Source organism: Pseudonaja textilis, chromosome 3 (genome assembly GCF_049901715.1).
Source record: "Pseudonaja textilis isolate UNSWEBS1 chromosome 3, rPseTex1.2, whole genome shotgun sequence".
Taxonomy (NCBI): domain Eukaryota; kingdom Metazoa; phylum Chordata; class Lepidosauria; order Squamata; family Elapidae; genus Pseudonaja; species Pseudonaja textilis.
Window position 1 is genome coordinate 132,738,604 of NC_141992.1, and position 16,076 is coordinate 132,754,679.

Consider the following 16,076-nt stretch of genomic DNA (forward strand, 5'->3'; position numbering starts at 1 on the left):
ACCTCTAGGGCTAACTGTAACATGAACTGAGTTGTTCTCTAGAGACATCAGCCACAAATTTCATTCTGTGCCCTCCTGTAACCTTCACCTCAAGGTTTCTTAGCCAATACTAAATCAACATGAAAATAGATGAGGCCAAGTAAGGAATATTTAAGACACCACAGAGGGGTAGAACATTGGTTAAACACATTATAAATAGCCTAAGGTATTTTCAATGGTGAAGTTTAAATAAGGTTGTGTTAAAATCAGTCCTAGTATAAATGTGAAAATTGTATTGGTTAAAAGATACAATTGATTTTTCTACCCTGCATTTTATCCACATGTACATCATTTTTTGGCACAGAAGCACAGAAAGAAAGGTCTGTTACATTTATATAAAGTTTTAAAGGATGCCCTTTGTCTTAATAAATATTGATACATGTCTCTGATTTGATGTTCCATTTAAATATTATTTATATCTTCTGTATTTTTCTGATTATTGTTCTTTTCATGAAACAAATGAAACAGATTCATCTTAAGACACCCAAATGCTTTTATTTTATTTTTCCTTTGAGGACAAATGACTCAAAGTTACTGTCAAATGAAGCTGCCATGTGCCAAACCAGATCTGTGGCACACCGGAGGGAATCATCCTTTCCACCCCTCTGGTAGCATAGGTTCAAAAGGTCAAAGGCTGCATGCCAGCTGTCAAAATACAGAGATGGATTTATATATGCACATACATCATTTCTTCCTCCCTTCTCCCTCGCTTATTACCGTTGTGAATAATAATACTCTGTTCTTTTTTCAGCTGTTCCTAATGTTAATAATCAGGTCAGCAAGAGAGAAACATATGCACTTTACAACAGAGGAATCTTTAACAGAGCCTCTCTGTCCTGAAGCTTTTAAGTATTGTTGGGCTTGGAACAGGGTTTCTAGACCATTAAATAGTCAAGCGCTATACACTGGCATAGCTTTTTAAATTCTGCTTTTTCGAATTAAAAAAAATAGCCTGACCAAATAAATAGTCCAAAACATAGTTCAGGACTCAAGCATCCATCAAGGAAAACCTTTTTTGGCAGGATCCTCCTTGGTGAGGTCCTCCAAGCACTTCATCCTCTATAGTTGAGGGATTTCAAAGCTAAGTTCTCAAAGCCACATCCCAGGGACACAACGCAGTGGATCTTGCAAAGATTTACCTGATTAAACAGGACCGATTACTCAGAGACTGTTCTATTCTCAGGGATTTTTTTAGGCGTGCAGTTGCTTGGAGTATATTCCCTGCCACATATACTTCCTAGATCTTAGCAGCTAATGAACTGACAGTTCAGTCTCAGAAGACGAAATCCATGTATCCCAAGGGAGCAGGAATCCTCCATCTCATGGTTTCCAGAAGTAGCTTACTGGTCTACCTAAAATGCCATAAACCACTTTCAGAAGACCAGATGCCAAGAAAATTAAATTTAAAGCTTTTGTGTGCAAGACATTTCCTCTATTTGCTATACTCTTTTCGTCAAAGGTTTTCGTGTTGTTCTCTCTCTGGTTTCCCCAAAACATAAATAGCAAATTACTTCATACTATCTAGCTTATTTTCTTGCCCAAGTTTTCACTTTGGGATGGAATAGACAGCCATGGAGATAGCCTTGAAGCAAACATTCAGAAACATTTAAATAAACAAAAAGGATAGAAACATCCCATAAGTTTTAGGAAGGAAGATAGTTTTAAGATAACACTCAGGCGGACTCTTCGTGGACTTACTGGAGTAAAGGAGAGGGAAGGAAAATCATAACCAGACTTGCAAGATTCCATTGTTAGTTTTAGTTTAGTTTACTTTATCATTGTACCTCATACAACAAAATCAAACACCATCCTCAGTGCACATCATGATCATGAAAATAAACACAAACACACATCCTTCACACTCAGCACATTGAACCGAAAACCCTCAACACTACACCAGCACTGCACTATACAATGGAATTCAAAAGAGCTACTGCCCTGGGATAGAAGCTGTTTTTCAGCCTATTTGTCCTTGTTATAGGCTATTTTGATGAAATGTGGTTCTAGTCTTCCTATGCAGTTGGTTTTTTTGATCTGGTCTGCCTTCACACTTTTCAAGCTATTTTTGTTATATCTCTAACATTTACATATTTAACACTCCATCTTGCTGTAATACATGCAATTCATGTCACCAGGAAACTTCAGTGAATAGGACTGGCATGTGTAAAGAATACTCATACCCTTTTGCATTTAATTTGGCATCAGTAATGACTTAAAGTTATGGAAAGGAAGCTTTAATTGATTGATCACTTTGAAGCTCCATGTTACATATTTTTATTAATAGTCTAATTCTGATGAGGGATGTTGCTTTTCATGCATAAAATTATGTTAAGTAGGACTAGGTTGTTATTCAGATATTGAATACTGTTTGTTGAGCTGTTTTGAAAGGTCAAGGCTAAAGCTGAGTCAAGGAAGAAGAAAAAAGTGAAAAACTGTTGGCAGCGCCAGCATATTGGGACTTGTCTAATTGCCTAAACATATATATTTTTGAAGCAGTTTTTTGACTCCCAAGTCTTATAAACAATGGTTCTATTTTACCTTGTTATTCATTAAGAAAAATTAAATCTTTCCAAATTTGTAATGATTGGACATGTGATAATTTTCTGTAATGTTTATGTTATATTATTTTATCAAGTGGTTTAAGTCCCATGCTTCAACAGTAGTTACAGTCTTCTGTTTAAGGCAGAACTGTAACAAGCTTCTTCAGTGATGGTATTCTACTGGTTTGACCCGGTTCTGGCATACTGGTAATGCCGAAGATCAGCTAGGAGAGAACTGGTTCACTCCAAGTCTCTCCGACACTCTGCAGTTGGGCCCACCCACCTGCCCCACTCCTAGGTCCTTTTTAACGTCTCAGCTGTTTGGCATGGCAGAGTGGATTGCTGTGCTAAACATCTGAGAGGCGCAGTAGCTTAGTTTTTACTGTTTTACCATGTGCGCAAAGCGTGCGCAAAGCGCATGGACCCCCCCTGCAGCCATACCCACTAAGTCACGCCCACAGAACCGGTGGTGGGAACTTTTGAATCCCATCACTATTCTTCTTTCTTAGTACTATGGAAGGAGATGCCCCATCCACACCATTATATTTATCCTGGACTAGCATGGTCAATTGTATTGTCTTGGGCAACCCGAGAACCACAAAAAGTATATCTCTTAAAGCTATAGATAGATCTCTTCATTTTACATACTTAACTGTTGGAAATTAATTGCTACTTTCCTGAAAATTGTAATGTTAGGAAAAAGGAGTCTTGATTTCCAAATGCCAAATGGTCATGATCACATGTATATGCTGTTGAAGACTAGATAGATATGTTCTGACCCTGGCAAAGTGAACTTCAGCATTCTAAAGGATTATTTTAGCCTGGTAAAAAGTATGTGGGTGATGAGAATCAGATTTACAGGGCTACATAAAAGAGTTAATATGTTATATAGGATCAAGTTCATTATTTCTATTGAAGTATGTGAAACACTGATTGAAAAGTTGGCAATTCACTTTCTTTGTTAAATAAAGATCTCTAAAATGTTGACAATCTAAGTTATTTTAAATGGTGATACTTTTCAGTGTTTCACTTGTTAATTGTGATTGATACTCCAGTGGGTTTTCAGTGATGAGCAGAGATCAAATGTCATCAGATACTGTTGTGCTTTTCTTTTGAGATTTGCTGACAATTTTCAGACTAGATGGGAAAGGAGCATACAATTAAAAGCAGTCTGGCATATTTTTTCTCTCTCTTTAAGTTATATATTTGGATAATAATTGGCAATACACATTTTGATAATAAGTATAAGTTTTAAAAGCCATCATGGCATCTTTATCATTTCTGACAATTTCTAAGATGAAATAAAGCTGTTATAATTGTCACAATCACTGTGATTATAGAATTATGGAAGACAGGCAATTCATCTGTCATGCGTTTTTTAAAATACTTATTTTAAAGTTATTTGCAAAATTGCATATTTGATTTTCTGATATTACATATATGCTAAATAGCTTGCTGGACATTGCTGTACCTTATAGTGTCCTGTGTGTACATGATGTTACTTGTCACATACGTGTCCCAGAAAGGAATTGCAGAATGTTTAATTTGGTTTTGTTTCGTTAATTTCCTTTGTTACATCCCTCATTTTTTAAATTCAATAGTGAATGTGACTGAAGACTAAATTAAAATACATTTTTGTAAAAAAATATCAGATTAAAAACAATTATTAACAATGAAAGATAGTTGAAACTGATATGTTTAACAGTACTTCTGGGAAGGGGGAGGGAAATTGAGGCCAAATAAAGATTGTCTGAGCTTCTGGAGGAAAAGTGGAATATAAATCTAATGAGAATATTTTTTTTTAGTCCTAAAGTTATTCTTATGACTGAAAGTTTTAACTCATAATAGACTGTTAAAACAACCTTTTTTGCATATGGAAGATCATAATTTATTAATTTTTTGATCTAAAATTCAATAATATCCAGCATGTTTACATTTATAAACATTTCCAATTGTCAAACCCCAAAATTAATGTAGCAAAAGACTGCTGATAAATAATCTGAATAAAATGCAAGCATAAACGTGATTGTATTTCCTGGTGGCATCAAATTATTAAAGGGTAGTTTGAAACAAAACATAGAAAATATAAAAACAATATCTAGTTTATGTAAGAAAGACTACAACTTTCAAGTATTTTAGTCTTCCAAGCCCTGGTTTGTTTGAGTGATATAAAATTATGTAGCGTATGATTAAACGGATGAACTTAAACATGACAATTGATATGCAACAACAGGAATATCAGTGGAAATTGAATATTAAGTTTATCACAAATATAACAAAAAACTGGTATGAGATGTTTTACCATTGGCGTACTATTCTAATATTAATTGCCAAAATAGACAATTGGTTTTATAAAATTTCATGTAAATGCAATAAGAAGGTTTTTCCTTTTTTCACATTTAATAGTGAAAAAAGTAGTATGAATTATGTGATAAAGAGATCTAGATTAGAGAAGGCAGAGCAGTAAGTTACTGAAATTGTTTGTACTTGACTTTATGAAAGGGAAGTTATTTCTTTTACCTTTTTTAATATATTTTTTCTTCCTTCCCCTCTTTTTTCTTTTTCTTTCTTATCTTTTTCTTAGTTTGTAAATTTTTTATCTTTGTATTTTTAAACCAATTAAAATTATTGCTAAACAATTAAGCTTTTTATATCCTTAACATATAGTGAATTTGGCATTGTATGTGATAATATCTGTTAGAACACTTTATGCCTTTTTTGGGAAATCATATTCTCTCTACAAGAATGACAAACTAATCTGTGGTAATATGCATAAATGTCAAAAATGAATTTGAATTTGAAGAATATGCTTAATACAGAATTTAATTCAACTTGGAAATTATTTATGGATTATAACTCTATATACAGATTTTTACCACAAGTAAATTTGATTAATATAAGGCTTGAATATATTAGTTCTTAGTTGATTTTAAAACTAGACAGAAATCTTTGCTAATTTTATATGTGGACTTATGTTTTATATTATTGGCTACCAACTTGCTTTTACTAATGAATTCTGAAGTCTTAATACAAGGTGTTGGAAGGTCCTCATTTAGCAACTGCCTTTTTTAGCAATCAATTCTAGTTGTGATGAAAAAGTTACGTTATGAACAATACTTGCATTTATGACCTTTGAAGTGGGATTGTTGTATCCTTATGACTAGAATTCAGAGTCATCATATGAAGTTGAATAATAAGAGATTCAGAACAGATGGAAGGAAAATTTTACATGACACGCAGTAAAGCAAAATTTATTGCCACAGGTTCTTCTTCATGACGAAGCAGACTTTCATTTTTAGGGAAAATTGCAGTGTGCAGTAGGGATTCAGGACAGCTCTATAAAAGTGGAATCTATGATAGAATAAAGTAAAAGATAGAACGATGATTCACTTTTTCTAAAAAAAAGTTCATTCTTTACAAATTATCAAATTTATTTAATTTAATCCTGGAATCTACCCATTATTTAGCTAATATACTCTCATTTCATTCCATTAAGTTTATTTTTATGTCCTGGGTTTTTTTTCCTTTTTCTTTCTGTAACTGCAGCTGGTGCTGAGAACAAAATTGGATGGGCATTTGGTCTGGGCTTAGAGCGGTTGGCCATGATCTTGTATGGGATTCCTGACATTCGCTTTTTCTGGTGCCAAGATGAACGTTTTCTGAAACAGTTTAATGTGCTTCACATTGACCAGAGCGTACAATTCCAGGTAAGATGAAAGTTGACAAGATTAATAGCAAATCACCTGGAATTTTATTTCTGTGGAAATACTACTTTCGTTCAGTCAACTGTTTAACAACTATCTTGAGAGAAAACTATCAATGTCAAAAATATAATCTCTCTGGTAGATTATCATAGATTTTTCTTATAGTACTGGTAATGGAGAAACTAACATTTAAGGTTAAAATTCTATAATGCAGATAATTTGCTTGAGTTATTTATTTTGGTGAAGATGGGAGAATAGGTGATATTTATTTGTAGTTTCATTGATTATATTTTATGTCAAGAAATAAAGGTTAGGATTCTGAATCTTGAAAACTGAATAAAGAAAAATTTTGACTCTCATTTATGAGTGAATTCATCAAGGTGGTATCTGTGTGAGTTGTTTTTATCAGAGTCTAAATCTAAAATTCAAACTGCCCTTTTTCCAAGTAAACATTTTCCAGGTCAGTGTAAAACAACCATCGGTTCTTTGTTAGTAAAGTTTTGAAATATTGCCTTTCTTTTCTCAGCCTCAGTGACTTTGTGGACAGTCCACAAACCTTGACAACTAAACCGGGAAAGAAGCTACTAATTTAATATAAAATTTTGTGTTTACAACCCACCATTCTCCACAAACGCAATTTACTATTTATTCTTATATTAACTGATTTAACCAGTAATATATTCAAGCAATGGGCTAATTCAGCTCAGCTTTCTATGAGTTTCAGTATCCACCTCTAATTTTATTCATTTAATCAATATTAACTGAAAAGGGCATAGAGGTTGTTATTTTATGTGTGTTGTTTTCCAAGTATGGTCAGGCTACCAAATGATTATGAAGAAATAACTGGTTTCATAGACATGTGGAAAAGCATTTGCAGCTCAAGAAGGAATCAATTAGTCTGTTTCATCTTAAACAGTTTGAAAAATTGCAAGAGGGTGGCTGGGTGTTGAAAGAATAAAGAAATTAGGTGAATAAAATCTATGGACTTGCACTACACCCCTCAACCTTTGGAAAAAGCCATACAAATTCTAAAGCAACTGGTTAACTGGTTTCTTAATGAGAACAGTTTACTTACCTGGTGGAACCTGCATGTAACACTCAGGCATGGATATCGGTAGTACTGTTGATCCAAGTTGTGTATCCCATGCAATCCACAAGTCATTCTTCTTTGTGCTTTGAATAATAAGAATGAGAATGAAGAATTGCAGGTGTGCATGGAAAGAGATAATCTTTTTTTTAATGCCATGGATATTTCTCATCTCAGTGCACATTATGAAAAGTAACATTAAATTGTTGGGCATTTATGTTCAAATGCCAAATATAGTAGGAGAAAAATTATTGGTTATTCTGGTTATACTTCAGTGGGGCTTACATAAGCCATACCATGAGGGAGATTGACCTGCATTAAAAATAGATAATATAATTTATCTGTGTTTGAAAAATATAATGAGTATACAATACCACTGGTAAAACTGTCTCTGAGAGAAATGATTGTATGTACTCAAACCAGCCAATTCAGTCACTATTATCTCAGAGTAGTACTGATAATCATCAATTGGTTTTCTTCATATGGTAGTTTGTGTTAGTCATTTCAGTTTATCTTTTGTATTATTTCACAAGAAAAATTCATTCATTCTCAGATATTTTCATCAGACTGGAGTATGATGCTTAAATGGTTTTAATTTATTGTGTTCTGCTTTCTAATAGCACATTTATTAAGAACAAATATGCATCATTAGTATGTAAATTGAATTTGGATGCCTGAAATAATGAGGAACAACCCACAATGTGAATGATTGGTTAATCAACTTTATTGTAATTGAGGATATGCGCGAAGTGTCTAATTTTTGTAAACATATGAAAATATGAGCAAGTGTGAATGAATTCAAAATTTTTATAGATAACAAAAAGATATTATTGCAAAGCAAGTTTGTTATGTGCATTCCTTCCATTCCACAGTAACAAGTTCTAAGATTCTTCTCAGTGAAAATATTATCTGCATACATGAAAAAAAATTGAGGGAAGTTACTGACATAATGTACAGCTAGTTCCACTCCTCTATAATATCTAACTGACAGAGCCAATGAATTTACAAGATTTTTTTCCAAATGATTTTTTAAATGACCCTCTCCAAGTTAAAAACTGTATATATTAGGGGGAAATTGAATATTTGAGCACATCACTGATTGATTGATTCATGGATTGATCGACTGATTATTCTCAGTTGAGTCCATTTCAACTCCTAGTGACCACAATGATAAATTTTCTTCATGATGTTTTATCCCTGACTTATTTTTTCATGTCTCCCAAGGATACACTCATTGCCACTATACTTGAATCCCTCCACCTTGCTGTTGGTTGTTCTCTTCTTCATTTTTCTTTCATCTTTCTGAGAGCCTTTCCCCTTTCTTTGCATAATATGTCCAAAGGAGGCTAATTTGAGCCTGGTCATTTGGGTCTCAAATGAGAACTCTGGGTTGATGTATTCATGTAGCGAAGCATGCAATGAGGTACCCCAAGGTTCTATCTTAGGCCCGGTACTCTTCAACATCTTCATAATTGATTTAGATGAGGGGATAGAAGAGGAACTCATCAAATTTGCAGACAACATCAAACTGGGGACAATAAACAACACTCTAGAAAATAGGCTCAAGATCTAGGAGGATCTTGACAGACTTGAACACTCATCCTTATCAAGAACATGCAACTCAGTGATGAGAAAATTTTTAGTCTTTCAAGGAATAATTTCCTTTTTGTTGTCTGTAATATTTTCAAGAGTCTTATCCAACGTGTATATTGCAAAACTGAATGTGTGTGTGTGTGTGTACCCACTGCAGGCATGCATACACAGCTGTTAAGTGAGTTTTGCCCCATTTTATGACCTTTCTTGCCACAATTGTTAAGCAAATCACTGTAGTTGTTAGGTTAGTAACATGGTTGTTAAGTGAATCTGGATTCCCATTGACTTTGCTTGTCAGAAGGTCGCAAAGGGTGATCCCATGACCATGGGACTCTGCAACCATCATAAATATGAATCAGTTGCCAAAGGTCTGAATTCTGATCACGTGATCAAAACAGTTGTAAATGTAAAAAACAGTCATAAGTCACCTTTTTTCATTGCTGTTGTAACTTCTAACAGTCACTAAATGAAATGTTGTAAGTCAAGGACTATCAGTATATTATTTTTCATGCCAAAATGAAGAACAAAATAAAAGCACAGAGGGAAATACGTAAAGTTATTTACTGTAAGAGCACTCACACACAAAATGTTCATGTGTTGATTTTTCATATGAGCTTTTTCTGGCAAAGGTGTAAACAAATGGGACAAGTACAAGTTCTTATAAATTATCAAAAATAATTCTGATGAAAAAGACAGTTTGGCTGTGCCTGGTTGCTTCTACAGTTCTTCATCTGGATAAGAAACATAGGGGGCTCACTGAGTACAATCTGAGTCTATTCTTGCTATGTCCAGAAGCAGGGAACCTTATTGTGATTTTCAGTTAGATGAGACTGAATATTGTGAAAGGGATTTTGAGAGGGTATGTATGTCTTTGGAATCATAACAGCTATTCTCAATGGCAAGGTGAAGGAGCTAAAGAAAATTTCTCACAATTTTCAAAAGCAATGAACTCCTATGAATGAGTAAGATTCAAAGTACAAAAGTCTAGAAACCTTTTTTTGACTGAAAAAAATCTATATCCGAATTCATCGTATTGGTGTTAGATTGGAAGAGCCCACATCATTTTTTCCTCAATGGTCTGTTCCAGAGACAGCAAGGACAACTTTTCCTAGTAATGCATATTAATAACTGAACTATAGAAGCAAAAGTCATGTACTTCAGTATTTTACTTCTGCTGTGCTTTAGTACTCTGTTATTTAATTACAGGTGTCTTGCTTGCAATAAAATGACTCTAATTATACAAATATAAAGATTCCATTGAAAATTACTTTGTTTTTCTCAATGGCATTTTAAATTAACATGGTACTTGTTCTCAGATCACAATAAATAGTATAGCATTAGAAAAGTTTATTTCATATCAAATCTAATGCAAATGGCTAATTCCTAAATTTTTAATACATAGATAATTATTTTTATTATTGAGATATACAATGCAGCAGACAGAAATTAAAATAAAAGAAATCTGACATGCATATCTGATATGATGAGTATTTTCATTTAATAGTTACTTCATTTCCTAAATTGCTAGAGCTTTCACCCATTACTCCTTGGTTAAATTTTCCTTGTTGCACATTTCTCACATATTGTTTTATATCATTCCATCTCCTGCTCCACTGTTGTATTTACTGTTATTAGTTCCTCTGATGCTTCAACACCAAGGCAGTTAAATTTCAATAAATGCTTTCTTGTGCTTCCATATTCCAGCTTTTCAGAACCCATTTGACTATATGATTGAGCTTATTTTAACAATCTATCAGTCACTGAGATCACTCTGCATTTCCAGAAGAAATAATTGGATATAAATAGGAAATGCAGGAAGGTTGTTATAAGAACAGAATGAAACAAAAGAGAAATCAAATGCATTAGAATCCAAGTCAAATGCCCAAAGCAGAATACATTATCACCATGTCAAATATTCTCTTTATGTGTACCTTGAAAGTAGCTAAACATTTTTCCCCCTGAAAAGTGCTCAACGGTCTTCAGGTTTTGTTCAAAATGTGCTGCTGAAATGATCTCTAGTTCCCTGGCTGCTATTTTATCTTAACATTGTTTTCCTTCTGCTCCACTTCCACTATCTAATTTATCATACTGCCACTGAATTTAATGCTATTGCCCGGGGCGGGATGCAAATATTTTTACTACTGGTTCTGTGGGCATGGCTAGGTAGTATAGGCTAGGTGGGAGTGGCCATGTGACTGGGTGGGCGTGATTTCTTTTTTTTGCAGCAGCAGCACCCCCACGCTCCATTTTTTTTTTGCCTCCTGGGCCTCAAGGAAGCCTCCTGGGAGGCCATTTTTGCTCCCAGGAAGTTTCCTTGAGGCCCAGGAGGCAAAAAACAGAGCACAGAAGGGCTGTGCACCACACACACTCCCGCACTCCATTTTTTTGCCTCCTGGGCCTCAGGAAAGCCTCCTGGATGAAGCAGTAAGACAGTGGAGGGGATCCCGGCACAGCTGATCATTGGAACAGCTGATTGTCGGGAGGAGAAAGAAAAGAAATACCAGTTCGGCCGAACCAGTAGCTGTTTTTTACTACCATTTTGGCTGAACAGTAGCATTTTTTACTACCAGTTCATTTGAACTGGTAGAATACCACCATTGTTAATTGCCTAAGATAATCCACCCGAGTTTGTTTCCAAATACCATGCTACAACCAAGACAGATAGAACTGCGGTCTAAAATATTAAATCAAAGATAATACCTGAACTCTAGTTCGTTGAGTCCTCTCCAATTATACTCCCAAATCTTATTTTCATCCAATTTTGAAATAAGAAGCATATGAAATAATTATCAGTTTACTGTAAATTAGTTTTCACCAAAAAAATTCCTCTATAAAATAAAATCTCGATCCAATATGTAAACAGCCACATTGATTTTGTACCACCCCTCTGCTATCTGTCAACTAAAAAGATACTCCTTTGGTCTTTTTAGCTGCCAGAAAAAGGGAATGGGGGAAAACAAGGCATTCATTAAATGCCTGGATAATCACACATACACACCCATAGCCCAAAGTTATTGGAGCATAAGAAGATTACTGGAGAGCACGATGGATGACTCTTGGAGACGGATGTGTCCCATTGGAGAAGTCACATCCAGGGAGTGGGGTGAAGTCCAGGGTCAAGGGGGAAATGTATGAAATAATTTAGTATCTACATCCAGCTTATGCCAACATGGCCATTCCTAATAAATCAATTTACTTTTCTCTGAGATGCGGCTAGAGGGTGGATTCGTTGAATGAGGGTGGATTTGTTGGAGCCCTGACACTGTCGTGATTCTGGCCCATTCCAAAGCAATGACAAAACAATCTTTTTGCTGAACTAAGTACCGTGCAAAAGTTTTAGCAAGGATTTGGGAAGGAAAAAGAAGTAGAAGAAAATAGCTGAAAAATGAGACTTCCTAATTCTTTTGCAAAAACTATGAAACAATGTACTTTAGTGCATTATATAAACAAGGGCATTATAAAACCTGTGCAACTCCATGGCAGGATTTTTATTTCATAAATTGTAATCAAAAAAGTAGTTTTTGTATATTCTAATATAATTTTAACTGATTTTTCTCTTACCTAATGGGAAAGATCCCAAATCATAATATTTTCACCACCATGCTTGATATCCATTCTTCTTGTGAAGTATTGTCCATGGGTTTTGCCAAACATGTTTTCTGATGTGATCAAATAATTTTATACAGTTTTTGCCTTGTTTGTCCAGAGCACAATATTCCAGAAGTCCTGGTCTTTACCTAGATCAAGGGTCTTCAAACTTGGCAAGTTTAAGACTTATGGACTTCAACTCGCAGAATTCTTGAGCTAACATGACTGGAGGAGGAATTCTGGGAGTTGAAGTCCACAAGTCTTAAAGTTGTCAAGTTTGAAGACCCCTGGCCTAGATAGTTTGTGAGCAAACTTTTAGACTTGTTCAGATATTTTTTTCTGGACACCAAATATTTCGTCCTGGCAGACCTCCGTTGTAGATCTCGGGGTTTTTCCAGCTTCTTTGTAATGTGGCAAGATTCTTGTAGGTTACATAGTTAATTTCTGGGATTCTTAGAAATTTCTTTCACTATCTGTCTTCATGCTGAACTTCCTGGAATGCCTGGCTTAGATAAATTCCAGGCTCATAGGCATCTATAATCTTCTTTTTTCTGATGACCTTAGAGAGAACTTTTTCAATTAAGGCAGCTCACACTTCAAAAAGCAAAAAAACAAATCATATTAAATGTCTAAATAAAATAGGCTCCTCTTAGATCCTTTCATTGTTCTAATCATTTGCTCTGTTGCATCGATATAGTGCTGTACTTACTTTTTCCCATGCAAAATTTGCATTTATGTTTATTTAAGTTGCACAACATGTGACCAAAAGTAAACAGTGTGTGGTATTTGTTATATTACATTCCCTTCATCTGTCAACATTATTGAAATGGGATCAAATATCTGTATGTTGAAATACACTGAAAGAGTAAAATAAAATCAGTAGGGTGTATTTACTTTTCTACACGACAATATTTTAAAGCTTAGCTTTTACTATGGTTGCAAAATGTAGCATCTATTTATCTGAGGCAATTTTTGTGCCACCCTGATGTGGTTTTCTACACATATAAAATACATCAGGAATAAAATACAATAAAAGAGAAAAAGAGAATACAAACAAGGTTAAAAAGAGGACAAACGCAGTCTAATAAAATTCAAAAATCATGGGAATTGATGCCTAGGGAGAAATAAATGTAAAGACGTTTTAAAAAAACAGCCTAGAATACATTAGTCTTAGAACTTCTGTCATGAATATCGGAAACTACTTCCTTGTATCTGTTCTGTTTTGCTTTGTTTTATATTTTCCTTTATTTTTGTCCCTTTGTTGTACTTCTAGTTTTGTTTATATGTTGTTCTTAAAAATATTTAATAAAAGTGTGGGGTGTGGGTGTGGGGTATTTGTAGCCTTAAACCTTGGTATGTTAGAGGGGACTAGTCATTGTGCCCTGGGTCAAAGCTAAGCAGGATTTTCCAGATTATGATACATATCATTCCCTTAAAGTCAGGTGTGGACATACAGAAATATTTCTAACTATTGAAATATATCTGTATCAAATACATACCATGTCAGCTTGCAACAGATAAACATTAGCTTGCAACTAACAAAAGCAGAGGCAAAGAGAGAAAAATGCAGATAGCCATAAAACTAATTCTAAAAAATTCTTATAATAAACAACAGGAACCATTGTCCTAAACCACGTGATTAGTTTGAACAGTAAAGAGACGCTGTCTGTTTTATGTTATGAAAGCTGCAACAGAAGCAAGTGAGAGCATTGCATGTTTTATTTTATTTATTGTGTATCTTTGGATACCCTTTGAAACATCATACTCCTCCCCCAATACACACTGACCTTCCTGTCCTTTCCTAACATCTGAAGCAAAGGGGGGGGGGAGATTCATTCTGAAGGTAGCGAGTAGAAAAATCTGACCTCCCCCTCTGTGATCTTCATGCTCCTTTCTCTCCACATACCCCCATCTTTTAATCTTTTAGTGATAAATTTTAGTATTATGATTATTGTTATTACTGTTAACAATAATAACATAAAAAATAATTTTACGTTTTCTGGTTTTAATGTTTGTAAGCTGCCCAGAATCACTTCTAGATGAGATTGGATGGTACATAAATCCAATCCATAAATACATCTCTCTTTAAATTCATTTCGAGCACTCAAGGTGACTGAAGTGGTTCACCCAAGACAAAGTGTGAACTTAATTTAGTTGTGACCCTTAATAGAAATGCCAGATATATAATTGTCATTCATGTTACTTCACCTGTGCATTTTCAAATTTTCTCGTTAATACGCTCTTCTACCCCTTCCCCAGCTGGAAAAAGTTCTTACTGAAAGATCATTTTTGGTCCAATATAATAAATGTTATCTTCTTTCACCAAACATGCCCAAATCAAATTGACTAAATTTAATAGTAAAAGCTGCATGAAGCAGCTAGAAATCTCAGTGTCATCCATATTGAGACTGGCTCTGCAAATATCTGAGAAAAGATGGAATACGCTAGGCTTTCCATCCAGGCTAGGCCTTTCTGTTCCTATTTTGAAAACAAGGGTTACCACCTGAAGCAGTAATCAGGTTTCCTGTCTCTCTAGCCACTACGCGTTCTATGATTTGGTCCACTTTTGTTTGGATTTCTGAATTATTTTACTAAGGGGTTTCAAGTCCCTTTTCATTTGTTGGAGAAGGTAGCAGTGGTTCCTGTTGAGGAATGAACTGAAGAATAGGGGCATTATTATTCCAAGAAATGGAACTGCAGGTAAAATGGACAGCGAGGAACAATAGACTTAGGCATTTTTGATATCTGCCTTGAATATTAATATTTTCATTTTTTAAGCTATCGATGCTTGGGAAACATTTTCATTTATACTTTTTCAAAATGCTGAGGTAAAACATCAATATTTTGAATATGGTGAGCGCCGATTACCAATGGCCAAATTAATTTCTGCTCTTAAGTCCTGCAAGTTTTTTTTAAAAAAGCTGTAATATTATATTTTTTCCACTTACATGTTTTTAAAATTGTTTAAATGTATTCTAGAATACATACTTAACATATAAGTATTTTTGTCTTGGGATATTTTAATGTATTAAAACTTCTAAGAATTTACTATATTTGTGGAAAAAATTGTGGCCTGCACATTAATTTAAAAACATGGATTATTTAATTAAAATTTTCTAAGATTGTACTGCTGTCTCCATGCAAGAAATGATTGCCTGTAGTTTCAAAAATGGCACACAATTTGTATGGGAAGGATAGAATATATATGTTATGATTATCCCAATTAATAATTCACATCCACTGCTGCTGAGCTCCATTCAGTTGCAAACTGAATATTAACCCTTAGAACAATCTCCTAGGGAACAAAGATTCAGTGACACTGTAAAGTATAGAATTGTACAAAGAACTTTACAGACACCAAGACATTTTCTTCTCCTTTGACTCCTATTTCACTGCAGTTGCAACCAAGTCCAGAGCAGTGAACTGAATTATGTCAGCTGGAGAAAACAAAATGTTTAAATACAACAGTTGCCTCAGTGACTGTGAAACGATTACATTAGCTCAGTAATTGGGGAATTGAGATGC

At 34.5% G+C, this 16,076-nt stretch overlaps 1 protein-coding gene across 9 annotated transcripts in view; it reads left to right on the forward strand.

The window, feature by feature from the left end:
* The window catches only part of FARS2 (phenylalanyl-tRNA synthetase 2, mitochondrial), a 204,674-nt gene that overhangs the window by 124,905 nt on the left and 63,693 nt on the right, over positions 1–16,076 (forward strand). For 8 of the 9 annotated variants that reach the window (XM_026715056.2, XM_026715057.2, XM_087930800.1 and 5 more), the window contains one exon: positions 6,126–6,286. In XM_026715056.2, coding sequence (XP_026570841.1) covers positions 6,126–6,286 — 161 coding nt within the window. Of the gene's footprint in view, positions 1–6,120; positions 6,287–16,076 lie in introns of all 9 variants that reach the window. The other variant, XM_087930803.1, reaches the window with a different exon arrangement.